Source organism: Hemicordylus capensis, chromosome 9 (genome assembly GCF_027244095.1).
Source record: "Hemicordylus capensis ecotype Gifberg chromosome 9, rHemCap1.1.pri, whole genome shotgun sequence".
Classification (NCBI taxonomy): Eukaryota; Metazoa; Chordata; class Lepidosauria; order Squamata; family Cordylidae; genus Hemicordylus; species Hemicordylus capensis.
Genome location: NC_069665.1, coordinates 28,292,504 through 28,314,076, shown reverse-complemented (window position 1 = coordinate 28,314,076; position 21,573 = coordinate 28,292,504). Strand labels below are relative to the sequence as shown.

Genomic DNA, 21,573 nt, shown 5'->3' with positions numbered 1-21,573 from the left:
TGAAAGAACTAAGAGAAGTTATTTTTTGCCACAGCCAAGGAAACCCTCAATGCTGCCCCCTTCCAAAACTGTCAGGTCTGTTCTTTGCGGGGGTCTGTCAGTCCTAATTTTAAAAAGTCTGAATCGCAGGGCAGGGGGGCATCCCTGCAGTTTTATTGGCTGTTCTGTTACAGCTGAATGCTCTATTCTGAGTAAGTAACAACCCACAGAAATGTTTTGTTTATATGTTGAGATCACATATTATTTATGTGAAATGTTTGGGCAAGTGTGCAGCTCCGTAAACAGGGCAGCCTATAAATCTGCTAAAATTATATATATGCTGAATTATATGTGTATATGCTGCCTGACTTCATCTGTCAAAATGTCTTTGGTGTGAGATCAGTGCCTACCTTTAGGATGCCCATTTTCATGGGGCTGTAGCTCAGTGGAAGAGCATCCGCTTTGCACGCAGAAGGTCCCAGGTTCAATCCCTGGCAGCATCTCCAGGTAGGGCTGGGAAAGACCCCTGCCTGGAACCTTGGGAAACTACTGTTATCCTGAGCCAGTCGGACCAGGGGTCTGACTCTGCATAAGGCAGCTTCCTATGTCGGGGAGGTGTACGTAACTCAAGTGGGAAGATCAGAAGGTTCCAAGTTCCCTCCCTGGCAGCATCTCCAAGATAGGGCTGAGAGAGATTCCTGCCTTCAACCTTGGAGAAGCCGCTGCCAGTCTGTGCAGACAATAGTGAGTGAGATGGACCAAGGGTCTGACTTGATATTCCCCCCTGCTAACTGAGCAAAGAGACACCTTTTTAAAGTGGCAATTCTCTTTATTTCGCAGGGGGAGAGCAACTGGCCCTCTCCGTCCCCAACACAGCATCCCTCCAGTGGCTGTTGCTGATGTCTATCTTATGTTTATTTTATATTATGAGCCCTTTGGGGACAGGGATCCATTTTATTTTATTTTATTTTATTTTATTTATTTCTATGTAAACTGCTTTGGGGACTTTTCATTGAAAAGCGGTGTGTGTGTGTGTGTGTGTGTAGTCATATTTGCCATCGTCTGCATATAAGACAGCTTTCTTTGCTCCTGCCTGAATCTTGTCCATCTGTTACCAATGTTAAGAAAATGTCTGATGGTCCTCTGAAAGCCTGTGTCTGTTTGTTCCGTTCCGAACTGCAAGGATACCCTTCGTGGGATTTGAATTGCATGTTCCTATGTCAGAACTCAAAAGCTCTGAACTCAAAATGTGTGCTGAAGAATGCTATGTGGTGCCAGAACTGGGCTGTTTCAAACTTCTCTTAACCCATGTCGGGACATCTGTAATGTTCAGAAAGTGAGATTATGTACGGGTGTGGTCGCCTTAAGGCCTGTGTGGATACGTGGACGAAGTGACAAAAGGCATTAAGGCACATGTAAACAAAAAGCCAACTCCACACTGAATTTAATTCTCAAAGGTTTTATTTTCCACAAATAGGTAATATATCAAAATAGAAAGATTATTTGGATGTATAGATACTTTGCTGAGAGGAGAAAAAATCTGCTCAAAAACCAGAAACCTGGTCTATTTAAAAGATCATGCAAAAGTAAAACAAAAGCAATGTACAGTGCACTTTTTTTTTTACAGAGGAATAGTAAAAAATACATCATTTTTCATAGAAAAAAAGCAAATCTACAAAACCTGCAGGTAGTTGCTGCCTACAGATAAGACTGATTCAGATCAGTACAGGCTTGGAAAACAGAAAATGAGTAACCCACAAGGAGAAAGACAATTCCAATCTAGCTGTTTTCATATTTGGGTGCACTAATTAATATATTTTGGATAAAATAGCAATGCTCTTGTATTATTCCCACTGCCCCTCCACCCCCCACACACATACTATTTCCCCACGGGAACTCTTCATATATTGAATGAACCAAAGAGCTATTTTGTGATGCAATCGATTTACGTTGGGGTTGTCAGTGAGCTCTGTCAAACCCAGATTTACTATTTGATTTGGGGAGTTTGAACCCTCTCCCAGGATCCAGTTCAGATCTGTGCACTAGACAGTGTGGGATCTGGATCCTGACCCAAATGGACCCTGATTATGCCCTTAATGGCCTACAGGTCTCAATGTGCTGTGATGCTCCAAGATCTGGAGGACTTACCATAGACTTCACCTGCTTGACGCTCCTTTCCCCTAACTACCTCCAGTAAATAAGATGAAGCAGGGAGATTGTGGAGGCTCTTCAGATCCTGAAATGCAGTGGTGATCTCATTGCCCCAAACCATGACGGTGTTCAGAAGACATCTGGGAAATTCACTCTGGATGATTCCAGGAGCAAACATCTCCTAACCACCCTATCCCTAACTAGCACCTGTTTAGCACCATGGTCCCAGGGCCCAATAGCCCACATGAGGCCACAATTTAAGTATTGGTATTGTTCTTTCTTTCTTTTTTAAATAAAGCATGGGGAAATATCATCCAATGAAAAAGATCACTTTAAATAAATATAAATTACACATTCAAATTATGATCCATGGAAGACTAAGATATGGCATGCCATGAAAGTAGGGTGCCAACTTTGACTGAAACTATTCCTGGAGATATTTTTGCTCATTTTATTCCAAGCCACTGAAATCTCCAGGGGTTGCTATCAATAATCACCTAGAGATTGATGCTGGTTCCCGGAAACTCTAGATGAGAGAGTGACTGATACTCAAAGAAAATGTGTCAAAAATCTCACTGGCTACACAGAGGTAACCTTTGCAGATCCCAGCCATGGACCATGCTAGTTTTATTGGGAGAAGGTGGGAAATATGTGCATAGGAAGGGTCTCCTTATCTAACCCCCTGGAATAACTGGATGCATGTACCAGACCATGTGTTATGTGGATAATTAAGACCTGCATGTGATCTACATATATAATGAATACAAGAAAAGAGTCCAGCCTTCATAGTTATTTTATAATATATATCTTGGGGTTAATCCCAACATATAAAATAAATCTCCAGATCTGTACAAAGAATGGCAACACCAACGCTCTTAACAAAGGGTGCCTTCATTTCCAACAAAATAAAAGATCAACTTTTAGAGATTGCTGCTTAAGTAGGCTATAACCAGCTCTGCTGAATAAAATATAAAATAAATTGTAAATAAGACAATGCTGCCTAATGTACGGTGGATCAAAATGTGCCCAGACGGTGGGGTCTTAATTCCTTGGCTTCTTGTCAATGTCTCCACTAACACCCTAATGTCGTTAGTGTCTTTCCTAACACCCTACAATTGTTTGACCAGCAAACCCAGCTTTTCTGTATTTTTCTTTTGTGTGAGAGGGATTCCCAGTTTCCAGAGATGCTTGTTCATTGCTAAGGCTTCTGCTTTTTGATCAGACTTGCCCCAAAATATACCACAGCTCAGTACATCCTTTCTAAAATCCACAGAAGCAGTCTACCACATTTGGCTTCCACATTGCACTTGATGGAATTAACCCATCACGCCATTGACCCAATTCAAGATTTCCCAAATGACTTTTTGACTTCTTCAATTTCTAAATGATCCCGGTGGTTCGCTCTCCAGAGGAGCTGCCTCAGAGTGGACATAATCGTTCACCACTCGCCTCCATAATTCTTCCACCTAACGTCATTCGCTCGTCAAAGTTATGATCACCTTTTGATAAGAGTGGCTTTCCATGAAATGTGGGACACCATCTTTGGGCAATCAGTGTCATGCACTGGAAGAACAGGGAGGGATTTTTGCAGCCGCCCGCCCTAACTTTGAACATGCAACCACTGCTGAATTATCTAAACACTGAACGTTAAAATAACAAAACACTGAACTGATAGTGATGAGATGTGGATCACTGAGTTTAAATGCAACTCCCACACTCACCGTTTTCTTCCCTGAAAGAGTTCTGACTTAAAAGGGCTTCGTCATACTACATGCCAGGACAACCACAGATTTTGTGTGAGCTTCCCATCACTCAGGAAAAGTGCCACGCACTCCTCCAGACAATAAGGTTCCCCTTTCTTGGAAATTTACTGCTTCACAGCAAAGATCCGGAAGGCTTTTCCTTCTCTTGCAGTCTTCAAGCTGGAAAGAAAGAATAAAGAATAAACCCATGGGACAAACTGTGACTTAAAACCACAGGCTTTGAGCAGATTTGTTAATTGGAAAATGTAATTGCCTCCTACTTTGATTGTGTCATGGATCTGAAAGCACATGAAGTAGCTCATCTGCTGAATCTAAATAACTCTGACCTAACCCTCTTACTGTATTCAAATTGTGTAATTGTGTGAATCGTATGAATCGGTAATCGTGTGATTTGTGTGAATCGGGAATCGTGTGAATCGGGAATTGTGTGATTGTGGTTCCACAGTCCTCATGTGATTGTGGTTCTGCACAGGTTGCCCCACCCGCCTCGTGTGATTGTGTGAACCTCGTGTAATTGTGAACCTCGTGTCATTGTGTGAATGTTTGTTTCTGCATTCTTGCCATCTTTAGTCCTTCTAGTCCTGCTCACTGGACTTACCTTCCACTGAGCCTCAACTGGTGTTTTGTAAATCCTACAATGCTCTCAGTTTATACATCTGAAGTACAAAGCTGTAGAAGAAAGCTTGTAACTCAGCAAACCACACTGGGGTTCTTTTGAGTGGGAAAGGGAAGATGCCCTCAATGGACCACCATAAAATCCAAGGAGTGAGCAACACCCAACATTTCTATGCACTTGCTCATTCTCCTCTTTCCGTCTGGGCCAGTGATGGGGATTCGGCCTGTCTGAGCTGAATCCCAAAACCTGCCCATAAGGAGAGAGGAGGCAGTCAAAGGATTCTGGACCATGATGCTAGTTTTCCAGCACCAGATCAGCGCTCAATGGTCAGATCACCAGATCAGAGCTCAGAGCCCCCTGCTAACTTGGAAGAGAGGCACCTTTTAATGTGGCAATTCTCTTTATTGAGCAGGGGGAGAGTAACTGGCCCTATCCACCCCCAGCACAGGACCTCCAGTGGATGTTGCTGGTGCCTATCTTATGTTTCATTTAGATTGTAAGCCCTTCAAGGACAGGGAGTCATCTTATTTGTTTGTTATTCCTCTTTGTAAACTGCCCTGAGCCATTTTTGGAAGGGCAGTATAGAAATCGAATAAATAATAAATAAATAAGGAAGGAAGGAAGGAAGGAAGGAAGGAAGCATCTGCTTGGCATGCAGAAGGTCCCTGGTTGAATCTCTGGCATCTCTAGTGAGAGCTAAGAAATACCTGTCTGAAACTGTTTAGCTGTTGCCTGTCAGCACAGACAGGGCTGAGCTAAATGGACAAAGAGCCTGACTTGTGGGAGAATAAGGAACTATATTTCATGCATATATGAGAGAGAGAGAATTTGGCTGCAACAGGTTCTGAATCTCCCCTTCCAGCCTTTGGCAAGCATGTGGTGTTCCTATCAGATTCCATCTATAGGGAAGCCCTCGCTTTCCACCGAATTGTCTGTTATCATCTGTCAGGCAAGGCGGATGTAATTAGCATCTCACTCAACAAGAGACCGTATACTCTCTGTGTGTGGAGCAACTCAATAAAGCTGATTGAGGGGGCATGGGAAATTCAGGGTGAAACACAAACCCTTCCATTTGTGCTGTAATAAGCCGAATCATCCCTCTAAGGTGCCCTGTGTGTTTTTGACTTTTTGGGGAACCTTGGAAGAGCGCAGGTACTAATCCCAGCCCTGGGTTGCCCGGAGCAAACCTTGATCCTTCCTTGCAGCTCTGCCAGGATTGCTAAGGAACCCATTGGCAGAGCTGAGAAACGGTAATGGAACAGACTGGAAAAGGTACCGAAGAGGGCAACCAAGATGAGCAAGAGCAGAGAGCACCTTCCTTATGAGGCAAGGCTACAAAAAGGCTATTTTGTTTAGAAAAAAAGATGACTGCGGGGAGACATGATAGAGATCTATAAAATCATGCAGGGGGGGTGGGGTGGAGAAAGTGGATAGAGATTTTTTCCCCCTCCCTCTTGCATAATGCTAGAACCAAAGGTCGTCCCATGAAATTGATTGCCAGGAAATTTAGGACCAGCAAACGGAAGTACTTTTTCACACAACACATAATCAACTTGTGGAATTCTCTTCCATGAGATGTGGTGACCGCCAACAACCTGGATGGCTTTAAGAAGGGTTTGGATAACTTCATGGAGGAGAGGGCTATTAACGGCTACTAGTCAGAGGGCTACAGGCCACCTCTAGCCTCAGAGGCAGGATGCCTCTAGATACCAGTTATAGGGGAGTAACAGCAGGAGAGAGGGCATGCCCTTAGCTTCTGCCTGTGGGCCTGTTGACCTGATGGGCCACTGTGTGTGAAACAGGATGTTAGACTAGACGGGCCTTGGGCCTGATCCCGCAAGGCTGTTCTTACGAGGTAGCCCTTGGGCCTGATTTCGTACACAGCCAGCAATGCCTCTTCCTACCATTCTGCCCAATATAGGTGTACCAGCGGGGATTCGAACTGCCAACCTGTGGCTTGATCATCAAATCATTTCCCTGCTGCGCCATTAGGGGGCACTGTGCTCTCAATACATTGCTCTCCGTCACCCCCAGAGCATGGTCACAGGACACAAAGCCCAGTAACGGCGCCAGCTTCAAAGAGCCCTACAAGGAACAGAGTGACCGGTGCCTTACCTCTCGGAGCGGATCCCATTCTTCAAAGAGCCATTGTAGTACTTCTTCTTGTCTACAGGCATCACGTCCACGTAGCCGCCAGCGTCGTCCCGAATGATGCCCGCATGCACAGCGGTTTTGCAGATGCTAGAGCTCTGAAAGGGCAATCTCTTTTACAAAGGGACACAGAGACTGGCGGGCATAACGTGTCATGGGGCAGATTTTCATCCTGGCACCACGATTCGCAAAGGGCACTCTTCACATGCTCAGAGCAGCCTCCTGTCTCAGGGTTGAGCCCTGATATTCAAAACTAATCCCCGGGCTGCCCCTAGTCCAAAATTAACCCCCAAATAGTTTTCATGAGCCAAATTTTAGAGCTGCTATCACCAGGCGACTCCCTTCAAAGAGTGTCTGTGGGTGACAAAACCTATGGCTTTGGAATTTGACAAATGAAGAATATCTAATAGGCATGAGGCTGACACTGAATTCAGTGCTATCTGGTCTGGATTCTTAAGAGCTCTTGGAATGCTGATTTTTTAAAAAAACTATCTTGGTATCCCCCACCACCACCACCACATTTTATAGGCTTATATTGTTTTAAATGTTTTGAAAACGACCTTGAGATGTGTTTTAATGAAAGGCGGTATAACAAATTAATGATAAACAAGAAGTAAATAAATTTGCCAGGTGTGGGTCAGGAGGGGGGTATCCAGGGAGGACAGGTGCAACTCAGAATTATGGGTCAGCATCACTAGTAGCTGCTGGGGACCCCGGTGAAGGATCCACTTCCAATCCTGAGACCACTTCTGTATACAGCTCTCGTGTGGCATTTCCAATCCACTTTGCTATTGAGGAGAGCTGGTCTTGTGGTAGCAAGCATGACTTGTCCCCTTAGCTAAGCAGGGTCTGCCCTGGTTGCATCTGAATGGGAGACTTGATGTGTGAACACTGTAAGATATTCCCCTCAGGGGATGGAGCCGCTCTGGGAAGAGCAGAAGGTTCCAAGTTCCCTCTCTGGTAGCATCTCCAAGATAGGGCTGAGAGAGATTCCTGCCTGCAGCCTTGGAGAAGCCACTGCCAGTCTGTGAAGACAATACTGGGCTAGATAGACCAATGGTCTGACTCGGAATATGGCAGCTTCTGGCGTTCCTATGCTATCACCTTTTCTCTCTCCTCCCGAGGGCCAAGGCATGCCCCATCATGGACCCTTGGGGGCCACCCAGGAAGGAGGGGGTCCATGGAAGACAATTTGCTGATGCCCCTCTGAAACCTGGATCTGGCCCTGTTACTATTGTAGATGGATTTTTTTTTTTGCATTCTGATAGTAACACAAGTGTTTCAATAAATGCAAAAAAAAAAAAAGGAAAAAAAAGAAAAATCTGGCCCATGGTTTGTTTATGTCCATTTTCTTTGGGACTGCACTAAATTCTACCCAAATGTCAAGCCTGCTGTTGGAGGCACGCAACACCCATTGACGCACAACCACATCCCCCAACGATTGATCATCGTGTCTCGCTTTCCCCCCCAGCCATAAAAGGCAGGTTCCTTTCTGTCCACTTTCCCATATATCACTGCCTCCGTGCTGGCAGCTTTTGTGGTTTCAATTGCCAGTTTGGTTTTTTCAGTTTCTATATATGGTCATCCCAGAGAAACACAGAAGGCATGCTTTGAACTCACCCTCTTTTATGAAGGCACAACACATCTGTGATGGGTCAATTAAAAATACCCTTGCCTTCTACAAACTGAGCCCGACATGCCATAGTACCCCATCGGCCAGGGAGAAGGATCCCTCCCAATGTTCTTTTCCCAAGTGTTTATTTTCCAGGCTGTGCCACAATTTGTCATCACCGGTGGGGCCAATACACCCTTCCCCCCTCCCAGCGTGGAGTCGGATAGACCTCTCTCTCTCTCTGATCTGCCAGCAGAAGGTCTCTTATCTTCATTAGCAATTTGCAAAGCCCTTTGAAGAGGATAATCCCTGGAAGAGCACAGGGAGGAATTTCCTCCATGGGGTGGGGTGTGGGGTGGGGAACCACCCTGCAATTATACAAGAGGACTGCCAAGTAACAGATGTTATTTGCAGTGAGGTCCAATATGGTTTGCTGGATTTTCGCTGCAGCCGAGCCCAGTCCTCGACTATACAAATGGATAGAATATTAGGGAGAATAATATTATCTCCCCATAATATTGGGGAGAATGAGTGGGAATCAAAGCCAGGGGGCAACGCTCAGCAATTGTTCTCCCTCGTAATGAATGGCAGCCATTTACAAATATCAAAATAAAACAAAAGCGGTACACTTGAGAATTCCTTTGGGGAGCTATATTTGTTTCTTGCCCTGGTGAAGCCAGCCATTGAGAAGCAAGCCTGCTGCTGCAATCTGCACTGCCCTATTGTGGATTCTGCTTCCTTGATCACTAGAGAGTGACGGAAGTAATGTTGGGGATTGGCTTTCCAATAGAGAGAGAGGTGCAACATGGGCATTGCAAGATCCTTTAGGGGAGGGGGCCGCTTTGGGAAGAGCAGAAGGTCCCAAGTTCCCTCCCTGGCAGCATCTCCAAGACAGGGCTGAGAGAGATTCCTGCCTGCAACCTGGGAGAAGCCGCTGCCAGTCAGTGTACATAACACTGAGCTAGATGGGCCAAAGGTCTGATTCCATATATGGCAGCTTCCTATGTTATACTGACAGAGGCACCATCCAAATCCATCAACGCCAAGAAAGAAGAGAGATCTTCAAGGTATCAGGTGGCTGTGGGGAAAGATGAATGAGAAACCGACCATTTCTAATTGACAATACAAAGGGTCAATTATTCCAAGTCCTCATTTACAGAGAAAGAGTCAGCAGTACAAAGTTTCTCTCCGTGGCCCTTGAAGCTTCTGCTCCGTCTGTCACGATCCTATTTTGGATCCTGAAGAGTAGCCTTGGATGCCCGTCAGAATTCCAATCCAGACAGTTTGTTGGCTTCTTTCGATGGAGTTGAAAGAAAGCAGGCAGGCACACCACTCCGAATGGCTTACATTTGTTCCATCGGGTGGGCCAATGGATTGTGTGTCTCATTCTTCACCTTTAAAGTGGAGAACTTCCCCTTTTATTTCCAGCCTCCTCTGAATTTTCAAGAGGCCCAAACACCTGCCCTCCAGACACAGTAGGGAGTCATCAAGAGAGCAACTAAAGAGTTTTTCACTGTCTTTTTTCAGACCAGAGTGCACACACCCACCTGATTTTTTTTTTTAATAAACCACCAGGCATTTTCCAGAGGAGTATTCATGTTTGTCTCTTACAGCAAACACAAGCATCAAGAGTCTTGGGGCATCTTAACAATGCACTAACAGACTGGTTACAGTAGAATTTCTTAAGTGGAGAACTTTGGCTTGAATGGCTGGGGGTGGGTGGGGGCAGTTACCAGGGAAACCACTCCCCTGTTGACTTGCCCAACTATAACAGCAGTAGCTGAAACAATCCCCAAGGAATTGTGGGGAATTAAAAAAAAATGGCAGCCACCAACTGGAAGCGTGCCACTGCAGGTAAGCCCCTCCCTTCAATCCCCATCCACCCCAATTGCTAAAATGCACCCCATTTTCACTACTGCGAATGGGATGGTGAGACCTGGAGGTATTTCAACTACTTGCATAGGTATAGAGAACAATGTCAACAATGGGGCCATCTGTACATCTCATGGGTATTTGGACCAAATGTTTACAATATTTTCCTCTGAATCCATGCAAGTATAGAGTATCTTGACAGCTAAGGATAGCATTTCATGCATCTCCTGAAATGGGCTCTGGTCCATGGAAACTTATGCTGCAATAAACCAAGCAGACAGTAACTGTGACAAAGCTTGCAGCTACATTTCCAGAGAACATCTCCCAATCCTCTATGTTCCGGGATAGCAAAGCAAAGGCAGCAAAGGCGATGCTCTATGCTAGCAGCTTTCAAACTGTTCAGATTCATAGGGGTCACAGTTCCGGAAGTGGACTTTGTGATTTGGCCTGGAACCAAGAACATCGTCGGTGGTGGGACTGATCCTTGCTCCCTTCCCCAGCCAATACCCCGCCCTCCCAATCTAGAGAAGGAAGGGTCTTTCTCCACTTCTCTGCATTTCTTTCAGCATATAGCTCCTTTCCTTGCTGCAGAGGTTCCCAGCCTTGTGTTTCCAGATGTGGTCAAACTACAACTCCCATCATCCCTAGCCACAGCCTTCGGCCCTTATGGCAGGAGATGATGGAAGTTGTAGTCCAACATCTGGGGAACTCGAGGCTGAGAAAACTTGCTACATACAGGTTAAGAGCGATGTACTCTATTTTTACTACAATTTACTGTATTTTGTCCTGGGGTGGGGGGGAAGGGAGGGAAGATAACTCCAAAAAAAAACCAACACTGGGGGAGAGGACTTTTCTCCACAATCTGGGGTGTGGGCAGGTGACAAACCCTGTGCTGGCTTTGTGCCCATACAGCTCCAATGTTTCCTGAGACCACAACAACACATTTGAGAAAGCATGCCCTCAACTGGGAGCTAAGAGACGAAGCCATTCACACAATCAAAAACGGTGTTCTATCTGGGTTTGGGAGCTGAGCGTGCTCCCAATTTTTGGTTGTGTGGAAGCAAGGTAAGAAGAAAACCTGGGTAGAAGTGGTTTTGTGGAAGCAAGGTAGGAGAAAAAGCTACCCAGGTTTTCCTCCTACCTTGCTTCCACACAATCACGTCTACCCAGTTGCTCCTCCTACCTTGCTTCCTTCCACACAACCAAACAGTAGCACGCACAGCTCCCAAACCGGGGTAGAACACAGTTTTTGATTGTGTGAATGGTCTCTCTAACACCGCCCTAACGTTGCCAGACCCATCTGCTTCCTCCCTCATGAACAGCAGGCTCAAAACTCTGCTAGCATTTCCTCTGGATTTCAACAGTGCCTTCCTCTCATCTCTGGATATACAAGTCCGATAAGAGATCCCATAAATGGAGAGGCGATGGCACTCAGCATGGCCCTTGCTTGTTAAGAGGGTTTGGTTTTCTGGCTCCCCTGGGTCTATTTTAGAAACAGCTGGCCATGGCCAACTCCCTGCAGGCTCTGGAAACTGCTTTTATGCAGAGTTGCAGGCCATCTGGCTCTGACGATCAGACTTTGCCGCTTTCCACTGTGTGCTTCCTCAGTTCCGCCAGCACTTTTTACGCTCGGAGCACAGCTCCGGCATGTCTGCGATCTCATTATTTTGCCATCAATTACAAGCACCTCAGCTCTGGTGGCGCTTTAGAGGGTTTCCAAAGCTAGGGTGACCTTTTTCTTCTTACATGTGTACCTTTCCCAAGCCCTCAGCCACAAGCAAGTTAAAATAGCGTGCTGATTTCTCTGGGAAGAAAGCAAGATGTTTTCATCCCACAGCCCAGAATTAGTAACTCCTGGTCCCAGTAGACCAAATATACCAGTGGGCTCAAAAAGCCAAATTTCTCCGAACCTCGGGCACAAGGGCATCTCCTGAGAGGGGTTCCTGCTTCCCACAGTCCTATGCCATGAGCCCTGATCAGTTGCTATTCAGCACAGAGAAACCTGGATACTGGCCACTACACCCTGAACTGGCCTGCCCCTTAGATTTGCTGCCCAAATTCCCCCAGGGACCACGTTTGTCTGTGGAGGTAAATGCTGTATCCAAGGAGAGTTCCTCCCCATGATTTGCCACACCGAGCAGCCAGCATTCTAAATCAGAAGGAGAAACCAGTCTTTGCTACAGCATTTACCTCTACAGACAAATGCTGCAGAAGTTGAGCCACCATTGCACGAACGGGTTCAAAGAACCCAGGCCGCTGCCCTTCAGGGGCCGCACCTCGCAACCCAGCCACGCCCTCCACATCTGACATCAAATGTGGAGGGCGTGGCTAACCCTATCTCCCTGGGTCTGACATCTAATGCAGGGGGCGGGCTAGGGGGCTGCAGCGGCGGGCTGAACCCGGGCCACCACTGACCTCCCTCCGTGCCTGAAATGCCGCATCTGGGGACAGCTAAGGAGAATGGTTTAGAGGCATAGTGGAGCTAGAGAAGGAGCTAGATGGAGCCTGAACACTCTATGAGATCATTCACATCATCAGAAACTGGGAGCTAAGAGACAATGAGGCCATTCATGCAATCAAAAACTATGTTCTACTCAGGTTTGGGAGCTGTGCGTGCTCCCAGTTTTCGGTTGTGTGGAAGGAAGTAGGAGGGAAACCTGGGTTGAAGTGATGGTGTGGAAGGAAGGTAGGAGGAAAAGCTACCCAGGTCTCCTTCCTACTTTGCTTCCACACAACTGAAAATTGGGAGCACACACAGCTCCCCAACCCAGACAGAACCCAGTTTTTGAGCGTGTGAATGGCCTCACTATCTCCCAAAGACATTCTAACTGGGGAAGGACCGTAGCTTAATGGCAGAGTATCTGCTTGCATCTAGAAGGTCCAAGCTGCAATCCTTGGTAGCCTCTTCAGGTAAGGCTGGGAAAGACCGTCTGAAATCCTGGAGAACTACTGCTCATCTGTGTCAACAGTGCTGGAGATTTTAATTGAGCGCTAGCATAACGTAGTGGTTAGAGTGTTGGACTAGGACCAGGAAGACCCAAGTTCAATTCCCAATTCAACCATGAAACTCACTGGGTGACTCTGGGCCAGTCATGTATCTCTCAGCCTAGCCCACCTCACAGGGTTGTTGTGAGGATAAAAAATAAGCATGTGCACTGCTCTGAGCTCCATAGAGGAAGAGCGGGATATAAATGAATAAAATAAATAAATAAATAAGTATTTAAGTAAATAAATAAATAATCACAATTGTGCAATTTCTGCTATTAGACGCATATTAGCAACAGATGAGAGCTTTGACGTGACCAAACTAGTCCTCAGGAGTGACTTGACAGGGATTTGTGAGTCCAAAGCTGTCTGACTGGGAAATTTCATGGTGTGGTAAACAGGTAAGTCGCATAGGCTATTGCTGGGATTTCAAGATGGATGCAAAGAAACTAAACTGCAGACATGACAGAGTGGAAGGTGACAAAAATTGGGGGATTTCTTGGTGGGCTGGTAGAATAAAATGTTCATGACCAGGTGGGAGCTCCAATGAGAAACTAGATTGATTGACTAAGTGCCATCAAGATGGTGTCGACTCTTAGCAACCACATAGATCATCTCTCCAGGATGATCTGTCTTCAACTTGGCCTTTAAGGTCTCTCAGTGGTGCATTCATTGCTGCCATCATCGAGTCCATCCACCTTGTTGCTGGTCGTCCTCTTCTTCTCTTTCCTTCAACTTTTCCCAGCATGATGGACTTCTCAAGGGAGCTGGGTCCTCACATAATGTGCCCAAAGTATGATAGTTTGAGCCCGGTCATTTGTGCCTCGTGTGAAAATTTTGGATTGATGATTTGTTCTATGATCCATTTGTTGGTTTTCCTAGCTGTCCATAGTCTCCTCAAAAGTCTTCTCCAGCACCAAAGTTCATAAGCATCAATGCTTTTGCTATCTTGCTTCTTCAAAGTCCAGCTTTTGCATCCATAGAGTGTAATGGGGAAAACCAGAAACTAGATACTAACTAGATACTAGATACTGCACATTATTTTGGGCACATATCCTTATTGGTCTGGATCTGTGACCATCCATTCACACAAGCATATCCTCACTTAATGCTGCAGTCATGGAGTGACCAACACACACATGTGCTCAGCCCACATTTCCTCCGTGTAAATTTCCTCTGGCAAACATCATCTTCCCCATGGCCTTGCATGCAAGCAAGACTTGCTCTCGGACCACAGAAAGCAAAGCAGGGTTCAGCCATCACATCTGGGTGGAAAGACATGCTCTCCTTCAACCCACTTCTGAAAACCATGCGGTGAACAGGATTGAAAGTGGCGTTAAAATCATCCCATAACTGGCACATGTGACGGAAGTCAAGCTGGGCTGAATCCACAGTGTCCAAGATGCAGTGGCATATCTAGGGTGGGGCAGGCAGGGCACGTGCCCCGGGCGCCACTTGAAGGTGGCGCCATTAAAAAAAAAAAAATTAAAAATGGCCACCAAACACAAAATGGCCACCATGCATGCTCAAATGGCCTCTGTGAGGCCCTAGGCCATGCCAGTGACCATTTTAGCCCACTGCTAAATAGTTTTTAAAATATTAAAAGATTAACAAGCTCGACTTGTATTTTTCAGCTGATATTATGGTAAAGTTATCTGAAAGATGGGTGTCAGATGTTTGGACAGGGGGCGCAATTTCAGTACTTGTCCTAGGTGCTATTTACCCTAGATACACCTCTCCCAAAACGAGCTGAACATCACCCGAACAAGCCAGCCCACACTGCTTCTTGGGATCAAAGCTTGACTCCTGGTAGTGAAACTATCTTCCCCTCAGCTCTAAACAATTCACGAAGCTCTCCAGGAAGAACAAAATCATCAGATGTGGACTTCTCTAGCAGTGTAGTAATAACATGATCCCGCTGCCAACCCACACACTGGCTACCTATGGTTCGGCTCCATTTCTGGCAAACACATTTTGAAATGCAGGGAGTTGGACTCTAAAGAAGATGGATGTTGCTCTTGGACACACCCCTAATTCAGTGTTTTTGTTTCCTTTTTCCTAGGCTTTGAGAGATCCTCCCCTGTAATGACTCTAGGCTGTAGACACACAGAGGATGCTCCAGATGGAAAAGTACACACTGCGCAGCTGTTATGTTCAAGTAGGGCTCTTGTATTGCTCCAGCTGTCCCCATTCCTGGTATTGAAACTTTTATGGTGCCTCTTCCCCCTTAGGTCCTCTAAGGAACTCCTGGGAATTGTAGGTTGACTATAGTGCTGAGAAAACCTTTGCTATCATAGGAACGTAGGAAGCTGCCATATACTGAGTCAGACCCTTGGTCTATCTAGCTCAGTATTGTCTACACAGACTGGCAGCGGCATCTCCAAGGTTGCAGTCAGGAATCTTTCTCAGCCCGATCTTGGAGATGCTGCCAGGGAGGGAACTTGGAACCTTCTGCTCTTCCCAGAGTGGCTCCATCCCCTGAGGGGAATATCTTCCAGTGCTCACACATCAAGTCTCCCATTCAAATGCAACCAGGGCAGACCCTGCTTAGCTAAGGGGACAAGTCATGCTCGCTACCACAAGACCAGCTCTCCTCTCCAATGCTTTATCATTGCTCCTTCAGCCACCACACTGAGCTACGGTTCCTTTACTTTGCCTGGCTACAAGTTACACTCACCACTTCAAAAAAGAGTCAGCTATCAATCTATTTATTTCACATATTTTTATACCATCCAAAACTCACATCTCTGCCAGACTGAGGCTGTCTAGCATTCTGAGACTTCTCCAGAGACGAGGAAGCTTAAAGGGCTTTGGACTGCTGCTGATTGCCTATCTTATTTCATCTTATCTCTTTTTGAGTGGTTCACCTTCCCTGGGGTTTGGGAGGTGGAGAAACAGGGCCCGTTAGCTGCTACTGGAGAAACAAGAAGAGCCTCAATAAACAATTGATTGAGAAGGGTGGATAGAGGCCCTGTGAAACTCCCCAGCTTTCTGCGCCTGTCTTTAGAGAAGCCTACAGAGCTCTCAATCGTAAGAACCTGGCTTGCCCTTTTGGACATGACCTGCAGGAGATGGATGCCCCCATCATGTATAAACCACTTGGAACAAGCACACTCCTCAAATGCTACAGCAGCGTCACTATTTCAACACAGCCCCTCTTGCCAAAGAGGAAGGAAAGACGGTTACTCACATCCGCATAAACATTGGTGCCGTACACTGGCGCCCAGTATGAAGGTTCCTCTTTGCAATAAGCCGGGCAGTAAGACCTAAAATGCAATACATTGCAATTGGTTTCTTACACCGACATACATGGTAGGGAAACTCCTGCACTGGCCCCATTGAAATGAAGGGAAACTCTGCAAGGGCCCAGAAAGCTGGAGGAGAAGGTAAAGATGTGCACAAAACCAGAAAACTCAGTTCGGCTCATATCAAACTGGACTCAAGACCGGTTCAGGGTCCAGTCCGGTTTTGCGGATGGCAAGCTGGGCCCCGGTCCAGCTTGAGTCCAAACTGCTTCGAGCCTGGCTTGAGGTGGGGGCAGTGATTTTTTTTTAAACTTACCACCTTGGCAGTTCCAGGGGGTGCTGTTGTGGCCATGGGGGGGGGGGGGTCTGGTGTTTTCCCCTCCCACGCTGGCCTCCCCCCGGTCTCTGAAGGGCCAGTTTGGTCCATTTCAAGGCCATTTCGGTCATCTCTGAGCTCACAGTGGCCATTTTGGAGGCTACCGCACATGACCCCTGGCCATTTGCATGGCTGGGTCATGACCTTGAGGTCAAGTCAGTTCGCACATCTCTAGGAGAAGGGCCCCTTGCAGCAGTGGCCAATGAGGTGGTTATCAGGGGGAAACTAGCCACCACTACAGGGCAATAAGGAGTGTGAGAACATATTCCTTGAGGTGACAGTAGAAGCAGGGGGCACCTGAGTCAGCACTGGGCATGACTGCTGATTGGCTAGCAGTCTCTGCTGATGTCAGCAGCCCATAGTGGCACTTGGACCTGCTAGCCAATCAGCAACCACATACTTCCGCCCTATGCATGCTTTCCCACCCTTGATTGCCCTCGGAACAGAAGTTTACAGAACTACCCAATTTACCTGGGACAATGAGTAGCTGGCTTCTTGAACTGACAGAGCTCTGCTACGGTGGTGTAACAATCCAGTGTCTGCACTGTGGAAATAAAGACAAGAGTAAAGGGAAGGAGACACTTGAAACGGACGCCCCTCTCACACACCCACTGAAGCCAAATTCAATGTTATTCATAGATCACCTTCTGCGAGAATGAAGCTTTGCAACAGAGGAGAGATCCCTGTCCTGAGGGGCTATGATTCAAAACAGGGGAGGCGACAGAGGAAGGGGAAGGAAACTAAAGTGGGTGGGCAGGGGAATGATACATATTACAGGAACCTGGGTTGCGAGCTGCCATATACTGAGTCAGACCCTTGGTCCATCTAGCTCAGCATTGTCTACCCAGACTGGCAGTAGCTTCTCCAAGGTTGCAGGTAGGAGCCTTTCCCAGCCTTATCTTGGATCTTGGAGATGCCAGGGAGGGAACTTGGAACCTTCTGCATGCAAAGCAGATGCTCTAAGGAATGTACTAAAGTGAATGACAGGGAATGCCCACTGAAAAGCCCTGGTTCCTTCCAAAGGGCCATAGGAATGCATGGAATTTCCAAATTGCTGTTGGCCATTGGGAAATTCAATGCATTCCATGGCCATTTGGAAAGAGGAATATAGGAAGCTGCCTTATACTGAGTCAGACCCTTGGTCCATCTAGCTCAGTATTGTCTACCCAGACTGGCAGTGGCTTCTTCAAGGTTGCAGGCAGGAGTCTCTCTCAGCCCTATCTGGAGATGCCGCTAGGGAGGGAACTTGGAACTGTCTGCATGCAAGAAAGCAGATGCTCTTTGCAGAGAGGCTCCATCCCTTCAGGGGAATATCCTACAGTGCTCACACATGTCGTCTCCCATTCAAATGCAAGACAGGCAGGACCCTGCTCAGCCAAGGGGACAATTTATGTTTGCTGCCACAAGACCAGCACTCCGCTCTGGCTTAGTTAGAGTGGACTATGGAGGCGAAAGACAGATCATCCTGGAGAGAATCTATCTATGTGGTTGCTAAGAGTCGACACAGACCTGACGGCACTTAATCAATCAATCAATCAATCAATCATGGAGGCTAAAGGGTTGTACTAAAAGCTTCACGGAAAAGGTTCAGAGGTTTGCTCACTCTGCAAGCAACACTTTCTTGTCTACAGACAATTTTGCACAAAAGAAACATTGCAAGAGTCTTTTGATCCTCAGGGTCGGCTGAATTGCAAGAAGATCCTTTCAAAATCAGGGTGTGGGGGTGTGTGAGCGTTTTGAAGTGGCTTTCTGTCCTGAACAGGTCATTTGCAGAGCTCCTCCTGGCAGGTTTTAAGTCAAACCCCAGCTTTAAAAAGCTTTTGATAACATTGCTTTCAAAATTCCCTACTTTGACTTTCTAATGCCTTTGTTCGGGCAGAAAAAGAGTTCTGGCAGAAGACTGTATTTTGCCTGGATCGTAACTGAAACGGGATGGAAAAATGGGTCCAGTTCGGAACAATGTCCGTCCTGTGTTTTCCTGGAGATTTCTTGCCTTGCTCTTTCTGTAATTATGAAGATTGTCTCTTTCATATGCTAGCAAAAACAAACAGCTCGAGGGTTTTCTTTTTTTAAACAGGAAGAGATCGTTTCAGTTCAAAGTAAATTGCAGGACGCATTTTGGAGCAACTTAATTGAAAATGAATATTTTTCTTAGAAAAGTAACTCTCTCCACTTTTACGATCTCAGGCTACGCATATCATTATGATTCATCATTTAAATAGCAAGTTTGATATACACAGTGTTTGTTGGCTTTCTCAGCATCTCTGCAAGCGGGGTCACTCCTAGTTTCCCCTCTAAGTAAGACACAACCAAACTAACAACTTCATCTCAACAAGAACAGGCGCCCCATAAGGAAACCTTACCTGTGACTTTTGAAACGATGAAGGAATTTGAAGGTTTGAATTTACTGTGGAAGCAAGAAGAAAGAGAGACTGGTTTATGGGCTGCTTAAAAACTCAAGACAAGCATCCAAAAATGAAATCTCTGTTGTGCAGTAAGAGGAGCAGGAGGAGGTGAAGTAACTTTAGCTAGTGAAGTAGGCAGCTGGAAGGGGTCAAAGATCAGAGAGATTGGGACATAGTTTGCCCATTTTTAAACTAATCCTTTGTAGCTGTGCTTTTAACAGCAGCTTCATCAGCAACATCAGCAGAATTTTTTTTTATCTCATGCAAGGCTTCACCAGTTGAGGGAGGAGAGCTGGTCTTGTGGTAGCAAGCATGACTTGTCCCCTTAGCTAAGCAGGGTCCACCCTAGTTGCTTTTGAATGGGAGACTAGATGTGTGAGCACTGGGAGATATTCCCCTTAGGGGATGGGGCCACTCTGGGAAGAGCATCTAAGTTCCAAGTTCCCTCCCTGGCAGCATCTCCAAGATAGGGCTGAGAGAGATTCCTGCCTGCATCCTTGGAGAAGCTGCTGCCAGTCTGTGCAGACAATACTGAACTAGATGGACTGATGGTCTGACTCAGTATACTGAAGCTTCCTATGTTCCACTTGATTTCTGCAGATCAAACTGCAGTTAAAGGCGGAAGAGCATATCATGTCCTTTTTTTCTGGTCAGTTGGCAACCCTATGAGTCTAGGTGCATGCTCCAAAAGTTTGAGAAGGAGAAAAAGCACTGACGTTGTCCAGAGCAAAATAGTATATCAGGAAATACAGTCCCTAGTTAAATGGGAGTCACTTAGCCCTAGTTCAGCAGTTCCTTACAGTAAACCACCGTTGGAACAAGGTCTTTACCACTGCAGATCCTGCCCTTGGTTGCAGAGTCTGCTGGGCAGTTCAATAAATAGGGTATGTTGTCTTGAACCTTGACTTTTAAATTCAAGCTCTTTGACAATTCGACAATACCTTGTCAAAGGTATGGGTGACAAAAAGGATTTATTAACAGGATTATACACAGCTCTGTGGCATGACTCTTAACCCAGGCCTGCAGCAGGATTTCTCCTGGCAAAGTGGAGAAGCTGTGCTATACCTAAGGGGTCACTGCAATGAATTAATGGTCTCTGAAACCAACTGGTAATGCCACAGACCAAGGCTGACATTCAGTTTGACCATCACAGTAGATATCGAGAATTCACGTGGCCCTGATTATTGTCCGAGGGGCAAATCACCTTATCGATTCCACTCCATTTCTTGTAGCCTTGACAAAGAAGTCTGCCCTGCCCCTTCTGGTGATATCAACCAGGCCCCCTCGGTTATCTAACACTCCAGAGTGAATGGCAGCTCGGCAGATGCTGGACGACTGCAAAGGAGACATTGAAAGACACAGACACAAAAGGAAGCTCAGCAGAGCTATTTGCACAGCCATCCCCAGCCAACGATCAGCATGTGTCACCAGCAGGAGACACTCTCTCTCTGGAGTAAGCATTTACTTACGCTCTCATAGGTGAACGTTCCAAAGACTTTTGCCTTATTGTTCACGCAGCCAGCGGGACACAAGTATCTAATCAAAGAAAGAGGTATAAGAAGGAGGAGGAGGAGGAGGAGAGCTGGTCTTGTGGTAGCAAGTATGAATGGTCCCCTTTCCTAAGCAGGGTCCACCCTGGTTTGCATTTGAATGGGAAACTACATGTGAAAGCACTGTAAGAGATTCCTCTTAGGGGATGGGACCAGAGCTCAGGGGAAGAGCCCCTGCCTGCTTCCATGCAGAAGGTACCAAGTTCCCTCCCTGGCAGTATCTCCAGATAGGGCTGAGAGAGACTCCTGCCTGCAACTTTGGAGAAGCCGCTGCCAATCTGGGTAGACAATAGTGTGCTAGATGGACCAAGGGTCTGACTCAGTATATGGCAGCTTCCTATAGCTGCTGCAGGCCAGATGGTCAGGACAATAAAAACATGATAACACACTGAAAGCTGGATGGTTGCAATGCTACCCCCCGATTTCCCATCTCTAGGGGTGTGGTCCAAAAATCAAATGAGTATTGGTCCCCCCTGATGGTACTGACCAACCCAGCCGGCTCTAGTGCTGCATGTTTACAGGCTGTGAGCGCGGAACATCACCCAGAATCCTCTGCAACATTCAAAAGTTCTCAGAAGGTGGGCTGATGGGGGAAGCACATCCTGGAGGCAAATCAGTTTGAAACCAGCCCAATTAGATCATTGAATCGTGTAAGGGATAATATGGGGGGGTTACAAGCTTCCCCATATACCGTGGACTTGCTCACTTCATGTAAACCACCCACAATTTTAAAATGTGTTACTTTTTTTTTATTTTTCAGAAAAAGCAGAAAGTGATGTGGGAGGGGGGAAAAACACCCACCCACCCCCACTCTTCATTTTCAAAGAAGCTTCTCTTTAAGGAGCAGACCACTGTTTGGCTTGGGCCC

General features: G+C 46.4%; 1 protein-coding gene across 3 annotated transcripts in view; it reads right to left on the bottom strand.

Annotated features, from left to right (window-relative positions):
- Window positions 1–1,422: 1,422 nt before the first annotated feature.
- The window catches only part of CRISPLD2 (cysteine rich secretory protein LCCL domain containing 2), a 48,589-nt gene continuing 28,438 nt past the window's right edge, over window positions 1,423–21,573 (bottom strand). For all 3 annotated transcript variants that reach the window (XM_053271623.1, XM_053271621.1, XM_053271622.1), the window contains exons 9-15: window positions 20,625–20,691; window positions 20,360–20,490; window positions 19,114–19,157; window positions 17,222–17,294; window positions 16,320–16,395; window positions 6,625–6,758; window positions 1,423–4,052 (exon numbers count right to left, since the gene is read on the bottom strand). In XM_053271623.1, the coding sequence (XP_053127598.1) occupies window positions 3,998–4,052; window positions 6,625–6,758; window positions 16,320–16,395; window positions 17,222–17,294; window positions 19,114–19,157; window positions 20,360–20,490; window positions 20,625–20,691 (580 nt within the window). In that variant the 3' untranslated portion in view covers window positions 1,423–3,997. The remainder of the gene's footprint in view (window positions 4,053–6,624; window positions 6,759–16,319; window positions 16,396–17,221; window positions 17,295–19,113; window positions 19,158–20,359; window positions 20,491–20,624; window positions 20,692–21,573) is intronic.